General features: G+C 39.8%; 1 protein-coding gene across 6 annotated transcripts in view; it reads left to right on the forward strand.

The window, feature by feature from the left end:
- The window catches only part of Xrn1 (5'-3' exoribonuclease 1), a 53,008-nt gene that overhangs the window by 24,184 nt on the left and 8,163 nt on the right, over positions 1 to 20,661 (forward strand). For all 6 annotated transcript variants that reach the window (XM_048334945.1, XM_048334947.1, XM_048334943.1 and 3 more), the window contains exons 22-34: positions 1,571 to 1,684; positions 4,390 to 4,488; positions 5,679 to 5,794; positions 6,267 to 6,413; positions 7,104 to 7,193; positions 7,351 to 7,486; positions 10,041 to 10,097; positions 10,372 to 10,504; positions 10,954 to 11,023; positions 11,272 to 11,479; positions 12,893 to 12,988; positions 15,392 to 15,500; positions 17,774 to 17,835. In XM_048334945.1, coding sequence (XP_048190902.1) covers positions 1,571 to 1,684; positions 4,390 to 4,488; positions 5,679 to 5,794; positions 6,267 to 6,413; positions 7,104 to 7,193; positions 7,351 to 7,486; positions 10,041 to 10,097; positions 10,372 to 10,504; positions 10,954 to 11,023; positions 11,272 to 11,479; positions 12,893 to 12,988; positions 15,392 to 15,500; positions 17,774 to 17,835 — 1,437 coding nt within the window. The remainder of the gene's footprint in view (positions 1 to 1,570; positions 1,685 to 4,389; positions 4,489 to 5,678; positions 5,795 to 6,266; positions 6,414 to 7,103; positions 7,194 to 7,350; positions 7,487 to 10,040; positions 10,098 to 10,371; positions 10,505 to 10,953; positions 11,024 to 11,271; positions 11,480 to 12,892; positions 12,989 to 15,391; positions 15,501 to 17,773; positions 17,836 to 20,661) is intronic.

Consider the following 20,661-nt stretch of genomic DNA (forward strand, 5'->3'; position numbering starts at 1 on the left):
AACTGGCAGTGGCATTGTTGCTCAAAGTGGTAGAGTGCTATACTTGAGCAAAAAGAGCTCAGAGACAGCACACTGGCCCTGAATTCAAGCCCCAGGAACTACCAAAAAAAAGAAAGAGGAGAATCATCATCCACACAGGCCTGGGCAGGAAGCAAGACCCTGTCTCAAAGTAATCAGAATAAAAAAAGGTCTAGAGATGTGGCTCTAGACTTTCTAATAAAGTCTGTTGTTTCTCCCTCTTAGATTATACTGTTCCTTAAACCAAGGCCCTCCCAAATTCTGCCTCTGGAATAGCTAAGATTACAGGCCTGAGTTGCCATGCTTACCTTAGATTCTATTCCTCAAAAATATTTACCTCAACACCCCGGAGGTTGAGGCAGGAGGATCTCATGTTTTGAGAGTAGCCTACTGAGAAAATGGAGGCAGAAAGATCCTGAGTTCAAGCACAACCTAGAGAAGTCTAATGAGATCCTGTCTCTGAAACAAAATTTTTAAAGACTGAGGACAAGTGCTTGCTTTCCAGGTTTTGGTAAGCTTAGTATTGGCCTCAAAGGGCACGGGTGTTGATGCTGGCAATGAAGGTGCTAAGAGCAGCCACAAGGTAAAAACTTAGTTAAAAAAAAAAAGTACAAACCCACAATGCCTAGGGCCATTGCTTCATGTCTGTAAATCTAGCTACCCAGGAGACTGAGATCTGAAGATCACAGTTTTAAGCCAGCCTGGAGCAAAAAAAGCTCGTGGATAGCACCCTGAGTTCAAGCTCTAGTACTGGCACAAAATAATAATAGCAATAGTAATAACAATAATATGGTGATGTTTAAAATGACAGTATTACATGTTCACACTGCAGAAGTTATGGCCACAGTGAATGCCTGTCATTCAGCACACAAGAACAAAACAAGCTGTATTTCAGGGACAGAGAAAGATCACATTCATTTAATTTATATTGTTAAAAATGTTTATTTCACGGCTGGGGATATGGCCTAGTGGCAAGAGTGCCTGCCTCATATACATGAGGCCCTGGGTTCGATTCCCCAGCACCACATATACAGAAAATGGCCAGAATTGGCACTGTGGCTCAAGTGGCAGAGTGCTAGCCTTGAGCAAAAAGAAGCCAGGGACAGTGCTCAGGCCCAGAGTCCAAGCCCCAGGACTGGCCAAAAAAAAAAAAAATGTTTATTTCATTATTAGTTATTAGTAATCTGTCACTGAAGTATTTCTAGGATTAGCTGTAGTTTCCAAGGGTGGAGTGCCTTTGTAATTTACCTCTCCCCATGAATCCTAGCCATGGACAAGACTTAGCCCCTTTCTTTGCTATCCTTTCTTCGTCTAAAAAGTGCCATTAGTAATCAAGAGTCTCTGCCACGTGGGCTGTCTTGAGAACTCAGTGAAGTAAATGAGCAAACGCATGTCAAAGAGTACCTGGCATATAAGAAGTAGATAACTTTTTTATTCTGTCATTGTTATGTACTAATTGTTGAGGCTTGTTCATTTCGGGTAGCATAGACGTGATGTGCAATCTATAGAACTTTGGCCATGATAACTTATGTTTATGTTTTGTTTCACACAGGATATCCGAGCTTTTGACTCTCGTTTCTCTAGTATCAAAACGTTGGATGATTTGTTTCCTATAAGAAGTACGGTCTTTATGCTAGGAACTCCTTACTATGGCTGCACTGGGGAAGTGAGTTTTAGTTCTGTTACTACTTAAATTCCTTTCTGTTTTCAAATTAATAAATTTATTTAGCCTGTCTTGATTTAGGTGAAAACAAAATAGTACATCAAAAGGGAAATATAAGAAAATTTACTCATTTAACTTAGGAACACAGTATTTATTTGAACACAGTGTATATTCTCTTGTGAGCAGTAGGTCAGGAGATAGGCAAAAGAATTCAAATCCTGATCTCTATTCTAATCTGATCTCTATTATAGTGTTAAGGGTAAAGCAATTTTAAAACTATTTTAGAACTATTAGAGATAAATGAATTTAAAATTTGTAGATGCTTTGAAGAACTCCAGTTGAAACAACAAAAAAAAAAAGGTGTGTGCAACTATGGAATGGGAGAAAATAAGAACATTTCTGTGAGAACAGATTTGGAGGTATTGGTGTGAATTTATGATTTCTTTTTTTTTTTTTTTTTTGCCAGTCCTGGGCCTTGGACCCAGGGCCTGAGCACTGTCCCTGGCTTCTTCCTGCTCAAGGCTAGCACTCTGCCACTTGAGCCACAGCGCCACTTCTGGCCATTTTCCATATATGTGGTGCTGGGGAATTGAACCCAGGGCCTCATGTATATGAGGCAAGCACTCTTGCCACTAGGCCATATCCCCAGGCCTGAATTTATGATTTCTAAAATACATGTTTGTAGATTCACATATATATGTGTATAGTTTGTATGTATGTGTAGCTGTCCATGCATATTTTTCCAGGCCTATTTATTGAAAAAATAAAGAAGCAAAACCTCCTCTCCCCCAGTAGCAATGAACACCTGTAAGACCCAGCTTTTGACGGCAAATACCATATCTCACTAAAAGTAGTCTCGAGGCCTGAGACAAGGAATCCACAAAATGAGCCTGGCCTATCTTGTCATTCTAGAAATCAGTGCTCAGGAGAACAATGGGAGCTTGTCAGATGACACAGGAGGAGGTTGAGGTCTCCCACTGACGCGTCAGATCTGAGATGGTCTGAGTACTGGAATCACTGAGGGAAAGTATGAATCCATGACTCCACGGACATAATTGAAATCATCGGGAAGAGAAGGCTCTTGTTTATAGCAGCACAGCAAAAGTAAAATACAGCTAGGGATAAAGCTCACTGGTAGAGAACTTGCCTAGCTACATACAAGGTCCTAGGTTCAATGCCCAGCACTGAGAGAAAAAAAAAAAAAAAGGCTGATTTTTTTGCCTGGTTTGGCAGCATACACCTGTAATCCCAGCATTTGAGAGTCTGAGGCAGGAGGATCGCGAGTTCAAGGCCAGCCTGGGCTACATAGTGAGACAGTGTCTCAAAAACAAGAAAACAAAACAGAGACAACTAAATGCAATGTGTGAGCCTAGCCTGGAGAGGAAGAAAAGAATTTCATGTAAGACATTACTAGATTAACTGACAAAATTGGAATATGGACAGTAGCTTAGAGAAAAATATTTTATTAGTGTAAGTTTATATACTTAGTGACTGTACTGTAGTTTTATAATAAAATGTTCTTAGGAAGTTAATAAATAAGTTTATTAATACTGAAATATTTAGAAGGAAGATACGTAGTATATGTAATATATCCTCCAATGGTTCAGAAAAATAATAGCATTTTAAATGATCTTTCTGTATAGGTTGTTTATCTTAACTCAGTTAAATATCAGCACACCTCTGAGGAAACTTTATGGAAGGCACAAATGTCCCTAAAAATCTTACCCTCACGTCTGTATTGAACAAAGTGGACAGTCCTAACCCTAGAGAATATTGGTAACTACTGAGTTCACAGTATCCTCATTCAGGACTTTTCTCAAAAAATGTTCATAATTATATATGAACACAGTACAAAAATATAAATGTAGCCAATTTTTTTATGTCAACTATAGGCAAATCTAGGTTTCAAGTCTCCTTTGCACTGTCTGTATAACCTTTTGGAAATTTGAAATTATTTGCAAATAATTTAATTTTTTTTTTTTTTTTGCCAGTCCTGGGGCTTGGACTCAGGGCCTGAGCACTGTCCCTGGCTTCTTTTTGCTCAAGGCTAGCACTCTGCCACTTGAGCCGCAGCGCCACTTCTGGCCATTTTCTGTATATGTGGTGCTGGGGAATTGAACCCAGGGCCTCATGTATATGAGGCAAGCACTCTTGCCACTAGGCCATATCCCCAGCCCTAATTTAATTTTTTTTTTTTTTTTTTTTTTTTTTTTTTGGCCAGTCCTGGGCCTTGGTCTCAGGGCCTGAGCGCTGTCCCTGGCTTCTTCCCGCTCAAGGCTAGCACTCTGCCACTTGAGCCACAGCGCCACTTCTGGCCGTTTTCTGTATATGTGGTGCTGGGGAATCGAATCCAGGGCCTCGTGTATCCGAGGCAGGCACTCTTGCCACTAGGCTATATCCCCAGCCCCTAATTTTTTTTAATGATACTTAAAAACTCCAAGAACATTTCTACCACCTGATTGTTTTTTTACAGTTACAGAAAAGTCAGAATTCAATTTTATTTCACCTTGATAGAAACCGTGAGAAACATTTAAATATTCCCACATCACAGCACATTTCACTGGAATATTTCTTGCCATAAAGACCTTACTGATTTGTACCACCTGATTTTTATTGTTGTGCTCTATTTTAGAAATTAAACCATTGAAATAAGTAGAAAAACAAAATGCTATGAAAGAGAGAGTAAAGCATACTGTGTTTTCACTTAGGTCCAGGACTCGGGTGATGTGATTGCAGAAGGTAGGATTCGAGTGGTTTTCAGCATCCCGTGTGAGCCCAACCTTGAGGCTCTAATACAGAACCAGCACGTGAGTACCACAGCCCGTATGGTTTCATTTGCAGTCAGTCAACGTCTAAGATGCTAGCCTGTTTTTGTCACATCTCTCCAGCTTATTTCACATGTTTTATGTGAAGGAAATCCTAGAATCTTTGCTCTCAGAAATTGACCTAAATCACATCCACCCTCATTGCCACACTATATACAGCAGCTAAGTTATGGAAGCAGCCCAGGTGCCCTGCAACAGACGAGTGAATCAAGAAAATGTGGCACATCTGTACAGTGTCACTCATCTGTTAGAATAATAGGTCAGTTGCAGGAGGAAAAAAATCATGTGAAGTAAGGTCTGTCATATGTGGAAGCTAAATCTAAAATACAAACATGCATGATAACATACACAGGGCTCTGTGCATTTATTGTCGGAGAGATGAGGAGGAGGAGGAGGGGTCCACAGGTGCTACTGACCTGTGTATCCAACTGAATACCAAGAAATGGAAACCTGTTTGGGGGAGGGGCAATGCAGAGGGGCACAGGAGTAGAGGGAGGGAGGGCGAGTCACTGTAGACACTGTATTCAGTGGGCATGGTATAAATATTGGACTACGTAACTTGAGAATAGTGACAAGGGATAAAAGAGGAGAATGATAGAAGGGGGTGACACTAACCCATACTTGTTGTACTTATTATCTGATTTATGGAATTGTAACCTTTTTTATAATTACTTACTAATAAATTTGTTTTAAATTTACATAAAACTAGCCTTGCATAGGTAAGTGTATGGGTTCAATCCCAGCACTATAAAAACTGAAGGGATGAAAAAATGAAAATCTTTAGGGAGAAAAATGCAATCGCTGAAATCCTGTTATTAATCCCTAGTGCTTATTTTGAATTATTGTTTTCAAAGTTATGAGGCATTTGGGTTATCATACCCTATTCCTACAGGTATGATACCATACTGTGTAAAGCCTTTCATAATAATTCAGACCTCCAATTTTAGTTACAAGGGACAAATGGCCTTTCTGCATAGATTTCTCATCTTAATTCAGTTAAGAGTGGGCAGGCTCAACCTGGAGAATATTGGGAAACCATGTTTAAATTCACAGGATCCAAATGAGAATCACATTACCACAATCCCATGGTTAGTGTTGTGTTAAATATCTCCAAACTTTTAATGTCAACTTGTGTTTCCATAATTGACCTTTTTTGTTTTTTATATTTAAAGAAATATTCTATAAAGTACAACCCAGGATATGTATTGGCCAGTCGCCTTGGAGTGAGTGGATACCTTGTTTCAAGGTTTACAGGAAGTATTTTTATTGGAAGAGGATCTAGGAGAAAGTAAGTTTGTGTTAGAGAAAAAACAAAAGTTTGAACACATAGTCTTTTAAGTATTTTTCTCTTAATAACTGCTGTGAATTTTCTTTTAAAATTGTGTATAAATTCCTCTGGTGGTAAACTTTTATCTGAATGGCATATGTTGTAGATCCTTGGAAAGACTTTTTTTAGCAGCTAACAAATTGAACCTTGAAAAAAGGTATCAGAGTGTGTGTGAGCCTCAATAATGTATTCCCTTGTATTTTGATATCCTTTTTTTCCCCCAGAATTATATAATGTATTTGCATGCCTTTTCAGCTTGGGTTTTAAGTCTTCCCTCTATTTTTTTTAATTACTGCTAATTGGAAATAACCATAAATAAAAATGTAGAACAGTCAAAAGCAAGCTTTTCTAAGAATTGAAAGCAAGCCTTTTTCTAGCTTACCCAGATTTTAAAACTTTTGTGTATGTGTGTGTATGTGTGGTTTCACTCTAGCCCTCATGGAGACCATAAAGCAAATGTGGGTTTAAATCTCAAATTCAACAAAAAAAATGAAGAGGTGCCTGGCTATACCAAGAAAGTTGGGAGCGAGTGGATGTATTCATCTGCAGCAGAGCAACTTCTCGCTGAGTACCTAGAGAGGTAAGGGAGGGTAGAGGGGTGAGGGCTCTGTGGAGAGCTTAGAGACGTGAAGGAAGTCCCTGTAAGCACATAGAGCAGTGGCGGAGCCTTTTTGAGTCCTTACAGAGGGGGTCTGCTAGGACTGTGCCGTTTGCTTTGCTCATTACCAGTTTTAGAGGGAAGTGTCTGAGTTGTCACAGGGCCGATGTTCACTTCTGATTGACAGTTCAGTGTCCCACCCTTCCGTGACAGAAGGGGACCCAGCAGATTAAATAGAGGTCATCCTGATGACCCCTGCTTGAGGTTGACTACCTCAGTCAGTAGCCTCATTTGGAATAAGGTCACATTCCTGTTTATTTTGAGCAAGATTGGAAGAACAAATCCGTATTTAGAAAGTGAATTTGTTTTTTTTTTTTGTGAATTTGTTTTTTATTATTTTTGTCCATTTATCATGTATCATGGTAAAAGAAGATTTTTTAAGTATATGAGTGGAACTATTTTTTCCTCATCCAGTGGGAGTTGTTTGTTAGGGTACAAGAATAGTATGGCTTACAAACCTTACAATCTCTATTCCATATTAGTCACATCCCTTAATAATACTATAATGAGTCCTCAAAATGTATTAACATCCCCTTGAGACTCAAATTTATAGGAATTTTATGTGAACTTAGCCATACGTGTATAAGGCAGTATTTTTATTTGTTTGTCTAGAGCTCCAGAACTATTTAGTTACATAGCTAAAAATAGCCAAGAGGACGTGTTCTACGAGGATGATATTTGGCCTGGAGAAGAAGAGAATGGGTAAGTTCAACGCTGCTTTGTTTTATTTGGTATTGTTTCATTTTTTTGCTTTATGAATTATAATTCATAGTTCTCAGAAAGTTTGTACTAGGACTTTAAGCACTCAGAATGTTTTAGTTAAAATGAAAAAAAAAAATTATTACTGTTTTTGCTCCAGTGCTGAGAAAGTTCAAGAGATTACTACCTGGCTAAAAGGACATCCTGTCAGCACTTTGTCTCGTTCTTCTTGTGATTTGCAAATTCTGGATGCAGCCATTGTTGAGAAAATTGAGGAGGAAGTTGAAAAATGCAAGGTATTTACCCTCACTTCCAATAACCAAGGTTATTAATGAGTTCCGACATTATTAAATGGACTTTTTATTATTTTACAAATAACTCACTTATGTTTCAACCCTCTAATGTATTTACTAAATGATTCTAATTAAATAATTCTATTATTTTGAAAAAAATTCTAATCCTTTTCATTGGCCATTAGTAACTATATCTGAATAACTATAAATTTATTTTATTGTACAAAAACTATATCACTTGTTTTATTTCCTTGTAGCATGTCATAGTCTAAGAATTAAAATTTAGTGATTCCAGTCATGTTAGAATATGTGTGACTGAGAAATAAGATTAATCCCCCATGTTTGCTTGTTTCAACTACATTAAAAGACAGTTTATGTTCCTATAGAACATAACATTTTAAGTTGACTTATACCATTACTTCTTTTTTTTTTTTTTGGCCAGTCCTGAGGTTTGAACTCAGGGCCTGGGCACTGTCCCCGGGTTTCTTTTGCTCAAGCTAGCACTCTACTGCTTGAGCTACTGTACCACTTGTAGGTTTTCCTGTTTCTGTGGTACTGAGTGCTAGGCAAGCACTCAACCACTAAGCCACATTCCCAGCCCTCATACAATTACTTCTAAAATAGACCTTGTCACTCTGAAAGTCCATTGTTAAGATTATTTTAATATCCCCCTTAATTTTCCTGTTTTTTTTTAAATGTTCTGTTGTTTAAGTTCAGTAAATTTTGTCTTGGTTTTAACTTGAGCAGCCAGGTTACTGAGTAGTCAGTAGACTGACTGAGTAGCCAATCTCCAAATTCCTCATTCATTAGCTATGGGTTGGGACTTGTTGTACCAATTACCCCGTTGACTCATTTGCCTAATGAATCAGGTTTGATGGCCATGTACTCTTAATCAAGGCTGTCCTGCAATAATGCCAAAGGATAGGTTTGAGCACTTGGGCTGCTTTTTGTGTGGGCAGTACTCTAGGCACAGTACTGTGTGTGCTTTTTTCTTTTTTGGTGCCACAGTGCCACTTCCAGCTTTTTCTGTGATTAATTGGAGGTAAAAGTCTCATGAACTTTATACTTCCTGGGCTGGCTTCAAACCTCAGATCCTCAGATCTCAGCCTTCTGAGTAACTAGGATGACAAGGTGCATACCACCATATATGGCTTTTTATTGGTTGAGAGTCCTGCAAACTTATTGCCCAGTCTGACCCTTCTAACTATTGCCTGCTTAGTAGCTAGCATCACAGGCATGAGCCACTGTGCCCAGACCTAAAAACTGTGTGTGTTCCAAAGCTGTGTGTGTTGCTACATGGTTAAATCGCCATCTTTTTTCCATTAGGTAAGAAATCACATTAAAAAAAAACTACGAGTAGTATTTGATGGATTATGTAGCATATGTAAGTTACTTGTGCATTCTTATTAGAACAGGATTCCCATCTCACAGGTGGAAGGAAGCCAATTCTTAAAGTATGAATTCACAGAACAAGTAGGAAAAACAGGAGAAAGCTCTTCTTTCAGCATTTCTTAGATAGCCAGTACATTTGAACATCAAAAAAGGCAAAGATGAATGAATGCCAGCTAAATTTTTGCAGGTATTCACAAAACCTCTGTTGTTACTTCATACTTTTTTCTCTTTAATATAATGCTTTGTTGAGCATTTCATATAATTCTTTGTAGAGAAAACAATATCTCATTCTAATAGAATAGCATTGATAAAGCCTTTAAAACAGACCTTTGTAGTCCCTTGTGTTAAAGGGGAAGTAGGGGGAGAAGGGTCTCTTATGTTGTGTTTGGTGTGTGTTTTAAATTGTTAGTTACACTTGGAGACACTCCTAAAGGAACTGCAGAAAGTAGGTGAGTGGTAGAATGCTTGGTGGACATGCATAAGACTCTGTGTTGGATCCCCAGCATATGGGGAGACCTTTTCTTAGTATAAAAATTAATCTGTGCCGGGTGTTGGTGGTTCACGCCTGTAATCCTAGCTACTCAGAAGGCTGAGATCTGAGGATCATGGTTCAAAGTCTGCCCAGGTAGAAAACTGTGAGACTTTTATTTCCAATTAACCACTAGAAAACCAGAAGTGGCGCTTTGGCTCAACATAGAGTAGTAGAGTTAAGCAGAAAAGCTCAGGGACAGTGCCCCAAGCCCCGAGTTGAAGCCCCACAACCGACAAAAAAAAAAATCTAGCATTTTCTTTTTTTTTTTGGCCAGTCCTGGGGCTTGGACTCAGGGCCTGAGCACTGTCCCTGGCTTCTTCTTGCTCAAGGCTAGCACTCTGCCACTTGAGCCACAGCGCCACTTCTGGCCATTTTCTGTATATGTGGTGCTGGGGAATCGAACCCAGGGCCTCATGTATACGAGGCAAGCACTCTTGCCACTAGGCCATATCCCCAGCCCCAAAATCTAGCATTTTCTGTGTCTTAGTCACACCAGAAAATTTCCTTTGTAATAATTTCAGCTACAGGCATTTTATAAATGTTTATTCCTCCTTACTACAACGACAAAACTTTTTAAATTCATAGTTGAATTTTATAATTTTAATATTTTGAATTTTTTTCTTCTTTCCTCAGCAAAGGAAGAGTAACAAGAAAGTGCGAGTGACAGTGAAGCCCCATTTGTTATACAGAGTAAGTTCCTGTGAAAGCACTCAAGTTGTTGCCTTTACTGGGAAAGTGTAAAAAGAACAAAAATAATTTTAAGTTGGGCATGGTGCTGCGTACCTATAATTCTAGCACTAGGAAGTCCGAGGCCTAAAAACCAAGAGTTCAAGGCCAGTATGGGCTACATAGTGAATTCAAAGCCTGTCTAAACTATTTAGCAAGACACTGTCACAAAACAAAAAAAAATTTACAAGATATCAGGAAAACTTGACATTGTAATTACTAATTTGCTTCTTTCCAGCCTTTAGAACAGCAGCATGGAGTCATTCCTGATCGAGATGCAGAATTTCGTCTCTTTGACCGTGTGGTAAACGTGAGAGAGAATTTTTCAGTTCCCGTTGGCCTTCGTGGCACCATCATAGGAATTAAAGGGGGTAATATCTCAATACTTACCGTCTTCAGCCATATTTATATTGCACGTCTATATATTGAGATGGGGAAGATCACTGTTCAAGGTGAAATAAGTAAGAAAGCACCACTGTCAAATTAAATTGAAGATGGGATTACCTTTCTGGACAATTCATCTCCTAAGGCACTCCTGTTTTCTTACCTTGTACGATACTTATTGGGTTACTGTCGTTCTTCATGTCCACTAATTTTTGGTGATGAGAGGAGAGTTTGAAACAGGGTCTTCCTCTACCCCAGAATGACTTGAACCCCCAATCCTCCTGCTTCAGCTTCCCCATTGTGGGATTATAGATACTCACTACCACACCTGGTCATATGCAAAATATTTGTGAATTTTTAAGTGAACTAAATAATACCCTGTGCACTCCAAAACCTTACTCCTGAGTTTTGATTAGTCTCTCTCTGTCTCTAACAGCTAATAGAGAAGCTGATATACTGTTTGAAGTATTATTTGATGAAGAATTTTATGGAGGCCTAACAATAAGGTATGGTTTGTATTTCCACATAACAATCATTCTTTTAGCCTCCTTACATGAAATTACTGCTTACAGTCATTATACCAAGTGGTCCTCAGGTGTTGTGACTGTGCTGTGCCTAGAATACATGGGTAGCCCAAAGCCCTTCCTGCCTGTGCACTTCAAATGCAGCCAAAGAATTCAGACCTCCCCTGCTGTTATTTTTCATTTAAAGGTTTGAATTATTGAATTATTTCCCTCTGACTCTTAACTTATAGGTGCTCACCTGGTAGAGGTTACCGGCTGCCAACAAGTGCCTTGGTGAACCTTTCTCATGGGAACCGTTCTGAAACTGGAAACCAGAAGTTGACAGCTATTGTGAAACCACAGCCAGCTGTGAATCAGTGTAGCTCAAATTCATCTATTTCATCCGGGCATTTGGGAGGCCTCAACCATTCTCCTCAATCACTTTTTGTTCCTACTCAAGTAAGTTTCTCAGTCTTAATTTGTCCCTACTGTCTTTTTTTTTTTTTTTTTTCCAGTCCTGGGCCTTGGACTCAGGGCCTGAGCACTGTCCCTGGCTTCTTTTTGCTCAAGGCTAGCACTCTGCCACTTGAGCCACAGCGCCACTTCTCGCCGTTTTCTATATATGTGGTGCTGGGGAATCGAACCCAGGGCTTCAAGTATACGAGGCAGGCACTCTTGCCACTAGGCCATATTCCCAGCCCTGTCCCTACTGTCTTTACAAATCACAAATCATTGAGAGCTTTTTAAGTTGAGACCTAATTTGGCTTCCTACTTCATTTTGACTTCAAAGTTTCGATTCAGCAGGGTACACATGGCTCACCTTTGTGATCCTAGCTACTCAGGAGACTGAGATCTAAGGATCATGGTTCAAAGCCAGCCCAGGAAGGAAAGTCTCTTATCTCCAGTTAACTACCAAACTTCTGGAAATGGACCTGTGGCTCAAGTGGTAGAGCAATAGCTTTGAGCAAAAGAAACTGAAAGACGGCACTCTGGCCTCTAAGTTCAAACTCTAGGGATCAGCACAAAAAAACCAAAACAAACATCCTCTTATTCATCAAATTGAGTATCATCAAGAACAAGTTTTCAGGAGGATTCAAAGAAAAAGGATTACTTAGTGGGCGTTGGTGGCTCATACCTGTAATCCTAGCTGCTCAAGAGACTGAAAGCCAGCCGGAACAGGAAAGTCCTGTGAGATTCTTATCTTCAGTTAACCACTAGAAAACAAAAACCTCTAGACAACCAAGAACTGAACTATTTTTTATTTTTGTCAGTCATAGGGCTTGAACTCAGAGCCTGGACTAGGCCCCTGAGCTCTTTTGCTCAAGGATAGCACTCTACCACTTGGAGTCACAGCTCCACTTTCGTTTTTTGAGTGGTTAATTGGAGATAAGACTTTCACAGGGACTTTTCTGCCTGGACTGGCTTTGAACTGTGATCTTCAGATCTCTGCCTCCTGAATAGCTAGGATTACAAGCTTGGGCTACTGGCCCCGGCTAGTATTTCAGTGAATGAAACTCAAGTGCTATATCAACCACTCAGTAATTTTACTAAATAATTAGTGTGTGTGTTGCATGCTGGTAGTGGAGTTTCAACTCAGGGCCTCCAACTCTTGCTTAGCTTTTTTACCCAAAGCTGATGCTCCACCACTTGGGCTATACCTCCAGTTTTCACTTTTTGCTAGTTAATTGGATAAGATTCTTTAGGGATTTTCTGCACTGACTGGCTTCCAGCCTCCACCCTCAAATCTCATCCACTTGAGTAGTTAGGATTATAAGGCATGGGCCAGCCATCAGCTGGCTAAAAATAATTGTTTTAATTTTTAATGTAAATATTTTGTCATGTTCTATTTAGAAATTATTTGTGCTTTACTAGGTACCTGCCAAAGACGATGATGAATTTTCTAATATTTGGCAGTCCTTACAAGGATCTGGAAAAATTCAGCACTTCCAGCCAGTTCTTCAAGAGAAGGTTAGTACCTTTTGGTGAACAATTAATTTTAAAGGAAAAATTATTTTCTTTGTCAGTTGTGGGCTTGAACTCAAGGGCATGGGCACTGCCCCTGAGGTTATTTATTTATTTTTTGCTCAAGTCTAATGCTGTACCACTTGGTGCTATAGCTCCACTTCCAGTTTTCTAGTGTTTAACTGGAGATAAGAGTTTCATGCACTTTCTTACCCAGGCTGACTTCAAACCATGATCCGCAGATCTGACTCCTGAGTAGCTAGGATGACAGGCATGAGACACCAGTGCCTGACTTCTTTATTTCTTCCGTATTTTTCCCCTGAAATCTCATAAAAATAGAAAATGACAGTTTTGATCATGAGTTTTCACCATTTTTTTAGACATATATAAAATTTGGGGCCAATGAATGAGAATATACTTTTCTTTTAAATCAGCTGTGGATATTTTTTGCAGTCACATCAATTATATTTTAAATTCAACAGTATGTCTTAGGGATGCTCAGTAACTTAGTTTTTTCCCACTGGAATATATAATGTATTAGCACTTGAGTTTCTTAAATATAAGAATGAGCAAATTTACATGCTCTTTAGTGATTAAGAAATGCACAGAGGGGCTGGGCTATAGCTCATGGACAGCACTTCCCTGGAGTGCATCAAGCCAGCACTGCAGAACCAAACAAAATAAGAGGACAGAGCATCTCCAAGAGTACAGGTTCCGAGCAAATCTATTTCCCTGGATCTGTGTGACCTCCGTGACCTGAGCCCTTCCAGGCCTAAACCCATTGCTCTGGTACTTGTGAATGCAGAGGGCTCCCTACTTGAATATACTTGGTACTGTTGGTATAGACAGACTGCTCAAACCGATGGCTAAGCCTTCTGTAATCTTCTGTAGTCACACTTAATTCATATAGAATTACCCCAGCTATTTGGTGAAATCGTTTTTCCAGTCAGATTGGTCTGTCTACTTTCCCTTGCTTGTAAACAAATGATTCAAACCTTGTTCCTTCTGCCTTGAATACTCTTTATCCGCTAAAATCCCTCTAGGTATACTTAAGCCCTTCTGTTCCCTTAGAACCAGTTTTGTGTTTTTGTAATCTTCTGCATTTACTGGGTATTATTTCATTATTTATTTTAGTCAAATCTGCCCATGTTTTAAACATTTCCTGTAGGATAGAAGAATTATTAATTACCTAATATAAATAAGCATTTAAATAATAAATGCTTCATAGATTTAAGTAGCATAGCCTTAATATTGTTCTAAGTAGCAATTTCAAGAAAATAGCAGCTGGGTGCCAGTGGCTCAACCTGTAATCCTAGCTACTTCAGGAGGCTGAGATCCGAGGATCGCAATTACAAGCCAGCCAGGGCAGAAAAGTCCCCGTGAGACTCTTTACCTCCAATTTACCACTCAAAAATGGGAAGTGGTATTGTGGCTATGTGGTCAAGTGCTAGCCTTGAACACAGAGGCTCAGGGACAGTATCTAGGCCCCAGGTCAGCGGGGGGGGGGGGGGGGGGTTGGAAATGAGGTATCTGAGGAGGCTCCATGAAAAGAAGGTAAATGAGTTAGGATTCCCCAATTTTGATGAAATATCAGAAATTATGTTTTTTTTTTAAACACAATGAAATCAAGAGAATAGCAAAAGTTCTCATGTCCTATCTTGCTTGTGTTTGTGTCCAGCTCTGTTTCATCTGTAACTATTGCTCACTCCCTATCAACACCTACCCTACAGGGGAATTATTTTGAAGCAAATATAGAGATCTGTAATATAGCAAATATAGAGATCTTTCTGTGGTGAAAAAAACACCGAAGTATTTTCCTCAGTTTCTGTATTTATTGACATTAAGCAAAAGTAGACTTAATCCTTCCTACTAAAATAGTTACACTTGTGGAAAATGATTGCTGCCCATTTATTTTATTACCTAATGAATACAGAAATACTGGTGTGGCCAGGAGCTGGCGGCTCGTGACGTCCTCCTTGCTTCTCAGAAAGCTGAGATCCGAGGATCACAGTTCAAAACCAGAGCAGGCAGGAAAGTCTGTGAGACTCTTATCCCCACTAAACTATCAAAAAAGCCAGAAGTGGTGCTGTGGCTCCAAGTATTAGAGGGCTAGCCTTGAGCAAAAGACGCACAGGGACAGCACCCAGACCCTTAGTTCAAACCCCAGGACTAGCAGAACACAAAACAAAACACAGAAACACTTGTGTGATTGTCAGTACTTGAATGGTTGTTATTTATGTTGGTGGATTTGGGGTAGTTCTTGAAATTCTGTTTGTTTTTTTCATGTGAAGCTTTTTTCTAATGAGGCTGTGTAATTTTTATAAAAATAGCAAATTAAAAGTTGAGAATAAAAGGTAATTATAACATCAAGTTTATACTTAAATAATTTGTAACCATTTTAACTTTTAGGGTACAGTTCTACCTCAAGAAATAAGTCAAGTAACTCAGCAGCATAAATCTGGCTTCAGTGACAGCAATGTTAAATATCAGCAAAGAAAACATGACCCTCACCGAAAATGTAAGTTTGAAGTTAGTATATTTGTACGCTGTTTGCTTCCTTACAAAAGTAAATAAACATCTTTATTGAGATATAACTCATTATCCTAAAATACATTCATCCTCATAAGGTATACAGTTCTTTGGTTTTTGTTTGGGGCTTTTGTTTTGTATTTTCATATAATTGCCCAATCACCACACCTTTCCAAATGAAGAGCATTTTTATCACCCCAAAAGAAGTACCATACCCATTAGCAAGTCACCCTTCTAGCTCCCAGAAACCACTAATTTACCTTCTGACATGGATTTACCTATTCTAGAAATTTCACAAAGAATCAGAAAATGTGTAATGTAGTGTTAGCACTTCTTTCACTGGCTATAATGTCTGTAAGCATGTCTCATGATGTTTTCAAGTAGGTGTATCATCATTAAGTGTACCAGTAGGTACTTCTTCCATTCTTACAGTTGAATAATATCCTGTCATATGAATGGCACATACTGTTTAGCCACTCATCCCCTGACGACATTTGGAACTATAATGAATAATGATGCTATTGTGTATAGTTCTTAGACCTGGCTTATCTTTGGGGAATTTTTTGTTTCATTGTTTTGTTTTGTTCTTTGATTTTTTTTTTTTTTTTGGCCAGTCCTGGGCCTTGGACTCAGGGCACTGATAAAATCCATAGAAAAGTAACTAGTTAACATCAGTTTACTTTGGCTACTTTTTTGTAAGGACTGATTGAACACGGGGAACTTGGTGTGTAAACACACATCTTAACCCCCAGAACTTGGGGATCCACAGAGGCAGGAGAACCTCAAGTGAGGCCAACCTGAGCTCGTAGAGAAGCTGTATCTCAAAAGCGAGGAATCATTGTGTAGCTTGGGGGTTAGAGCATTTGCCTAGTATGTGCATGTATGTGCATGCCTAGTATGTAGTCCCCAGCACCGCAGATCACACGCACAGGAACTTCATTGTGCTGACTGAAACTGGACTCTCATTCAGAACTTGAGTTCTCAGGAGAGAAAACAGCTTTTTCTGCTTGGCATTCATTGTGAGAGAGACTCTTGATTTTTTTTTTTTTTTTTGGCCAGTCCTGGGCCTAAGACTCAGGGCCTGAGCACCGTCCCTGGCTTCTTCCTGCTCAAGGCTAGCACTCTGCCACTTTAGCCACAGCGCCGCTTCTGGCCGTTTTCTGTATATGTGGTGCTGGGGAATCGAACCTAGGGCCTCGTGTATCCGAGGCAGGCACTCTTGCCACTAGGCCATATCCCCAGCCGGAGACTCTTGATTTTAAGTCTGCCTTTTCCCAGGGTCTGGAACAAGATCTTACTTCAAAATAGTAACCTCAGCATATCTTAAGTACTAGGAGTCAGTAAGTTCTGTGACAGGGCCCTGGTGCTACTGGGTAGGGCATGACTTCAGTACCTAGGGAGGCAGTTGACAACTCTGCTCTAGCACTCATGTCCTGTTTGCATAGCTCCAAGGGTAGCCAGAGCTAGAAACTTAGGTTTTCCCTGACTATTTCCACAGCTTTGGGCAGGCTCATAGTTTCCAGATTCTTAATAAAATAGATCTTTTGGAAGCCCCTGTGGATATCTCATTCTCCAGCTTTCTAACCTTTTTAGTTACTTTTTTGCCCAAACGTCTCCACTACCTTACACAGTTGCCAAGTTAATTGCCTTTCATTATTTTCAAATACAGCCTCATGGAAAAAGCCTTTTCCACACCAGTTAAAATCCACCAAATTCAGACAATTTGCATGTGGATTATCCTGGGAACAAACACAAAGGTCAACTTACAATGCTTTGACTCCTGCTGGGAAAGAGGTGCTCTGTAACTTGGATTCCCTAGTAGATGCTGTGCTATTACTGGTTCTCCTCACAAATAGGGGCTCCATGGAGCTGGGGAGTAGAATAAGGGACTAGAGCTGAGGATTTTGTTTTGTTTTGTTTTGTTTTTTTGTGCTGGACCTGGGGCTTGAACTCAGGGCCTGGGTGTTGTCCCTTAACTTCTTGTCAGAGCTAGCACTTTACTTGAGCCACAGTTGAGCCACAGCACCACTTCTGGCTTTTTTCTGAGTACTTACTGGTGATAAGAGTCTCAGGGACTTGCCTACCCAGACTGGCTTGAGCTGCAGTCCTCAGATCTCAGCCTCTGGCGTAGGATTACAGGAGTGGCCACCAGGGCCAGGCTTAGAGCTGAGCTTTTAACACAGTGTTTTGTAAATATTTGGTCAATTTAATGGTGAAGTAAGCTCTTCCATTTACCAAAAACTCAATTTCTCAAATCTCTAGTTAAAGAAGAATGTAGGAGTCCTAAAGCTGAATGTCGCTCACAAAAAATGTCCAGTAAACAGGTAAGCTTTCCTAAAATCAAACTGTAGTAGTCGCGTTTTAATGCAGGTGGTGCTCGGTGACATCAGACTGACATTTACCGATTTTTCCACACTGGAGACGGTATGCAGTGGGCAGGCAGGTGAGGGCCAGGCTGACAGTCACCCAGAGGGAAAGTCCCACAGCCAGAACCCACGGTGTGAAGCCAGAGGCACCCCACATCTTGATTTGGCCATTTAAGAGGCAGATGAGCAACTCCTCGCCTCTCACAGCTAGCTGCTTCATCTTTAACAAGGAGACAAAAGGAGAATCTGCCCAGCTAGCACAAGGCCCTGAGTTCACACCACAGTAATGGAAATGGCTTTTAGTTTCCCTCATTATATATAGTCTACACATATGCATATGTGCAATATGCACACTTAGGAGTTTGTATGTACAGGTTAGTATATGGAACAACATAGCAGTCTTAAGGTATAAATTCTGTGGCACTAGATTGGTGTGGAGAAGCTGATAACCATTTTATGTTATTTTTTATATAGTCTAGTATTTGATAAGAAGAATATATACATTTTATCCATCAAGGAATCTTGATTATATCATACATAATGTATTCATTTATATATGTGTGTTTATCATATATTGATATATATAATGTGTTCACTTTGCTGTATGATTAATGCTTTAACACATAAAATTTGAAAGCTGATGTCTTGGACTGGGGATGTAGCTCAGTGGTAGAGAGCTTCCCTAGTATGTGTAGTTTTATAATTTAGCACAGAAAAAGAAAAAAGATCTATAATAAGCTAATACTCTATTAAAGTTATGCAGAGCTGGTGACATGGGTCAAAAGGTATTGAGCACTGACCTAACAAGCAAGAGGCCCTGAGTTCAAACCCCAGTACTGCCACACACACAAAAAAGATCATTTTAGGGGCTGGGGATATAGCCTAGTGGCAAGAGTGCCTGCCTCGGATACACGAGGCCCTAGGTTCGATTCCCCAGCACCACATATACAGAAAACGGCCAGAAGCGGCGCTGTGGCTCAAGTGGCAGAGTGCTAGCCTTGAGCAAAAAGAAGCCAGGGACAGTGCTCAGGCCCTGAGTCTTAGGCCCAGGACTGGCCAAAAAAAAAAAAAGATCATTTTATACATTAACATGAGAAACTGGGCCTGGGGTCGAGCTTAGTGGAAGAGCACTTGCCTAGCATGCCCAGGACCCAAAACTCAATCCCCAGCACTGCAAAACCACCACACTTTATTCACCAAAAGTCAACATTAAAAGAATGTAAAGACAAACCATGGGCTGGGAATATGGCCTAGTGGTAAAAGTGCTTGCCTCGTATACATGAAGCCCTGGGTTCGATTCCCCAGTACCACATATATAGAAAAGGCCAGAAGCGGCGCTGTGGCTCAAGTGGCAGAGTGCTAGCCTTGAGCAGAAAAGAAGCCAGGGACAGTGCTCAGGCCCAGGACTGGCAAAAAAAAAAAAAAAAAAAAAAAAAGACAAGCCATGCCATAGAATTCATCTGACAAAAAGTCAAAAACTCAAAGAGTTTTTATAGAAAATAGGAAGAACTCTTTAAAAAAAGACAGACAACTCAATAAGCAGGCAAAACATCTGAAAAAGAGCTTCACTATAAAATTGTCCAAGTGGTCCATACATATATGAAGATATGCTTAATCCTGTTATTTATCACAGGAGTGAAAATTAAAGCCTAATATGATACCATGACACTCCCAGCCACATGCCGGCTCCTGTGTCAATGGTGTCAATCCAGTCCACAACCACCATGAAAAACTGACACATGGATCAATTACTCACAGGTATAGAGCCAAAAGAAGTGTATACATGTGATCACTGAGACACGTACTTAAAATGTTCACCTCAGTGATCCTCACTGTAACTGAGAACTAGAAATAGCATAATACCTCTCACCTGCAGAATGGGATTATGAAATGCACACAGAAGGCATTGCAACAGTGAACAAGCCATCTACTGCTAGACAATGCTGAACCTCACAAAAATGATGTTGAGTAAAAGAACAAAGAGCAAACTGTCCCATTTACATCAATACCCACAGGCAGAGCCTAGCCACGCTGTGTAAACCAGGGTCCTGGGTACGTACCTGTGGTGGGGACAGGGACTGAAGGCACAGGACACTCCTGTGGATTGTGATGTTTTGGTTTTTAGCTGCATGTTGGTTTTTTATCTAGGATGTTAGGTTTTTATCTAGTTGCACAGGTGTATTCACTGAAAACTCACAAAGATGTAGACTTCTGATTTGTGTGCTTTTTGTATGGAAATCATTGTAATAAAACTGTACACTATTCTCTGAAGAAAAAAAAAAAGATCATTTTAAAGTCATTAATTTGGGGCTGGGAATATGGCCTAGTGGTAGAGTGCGTGTCTCATATACATGAAGCCCTGGATTTCGTTCCTCAGCACCACATATATAGAAAAAGCCAGACGTGGCGCTGAAGTCATTAATTTGGGGGGTTATGTAATAGGTCCTCAGTAAATGGACTCTATTAATAAGTAGATACAAGTAAATAGTTTAATTGCCTGTTCTCTCCTTCTAAAACTGATATGCTATTTCTTATGCCTTCTATAAAAAAAAAAAAACCTGATAAAATTTCTATGTATTTGCTTCTCTAGTGAAACTGTGGAGTTTTAGTGAAGCCATCATTATTCTCAAAATAGCATTCTCAATTCTAAATGTGTAAGATTTGAAATAAAGCCCTTTATACTGAAATACAACGAGAATAACATTTTGACTTCTTGAGTCAGTCTGAGCTGCCATAACAAAGCAGCATAGACTGAGTGGCTTAAATATGTGTGTCCTCAAAATT

This window comes from Perognathus longimembris, chromosome 26 (assembly GCF_023159225.1).
Source record: "Perognathus longimembris pacificus isolate PPM17 chromosome 26, ASM2315922v1, whole genome shotgun sequence".
Classification (NCBI taxonomy): Eukaryota; Metazoa; Chordata; class Mammalia; order Rodentia; family Heteromyidae; genus Perognathus; species Perognathus longimembris.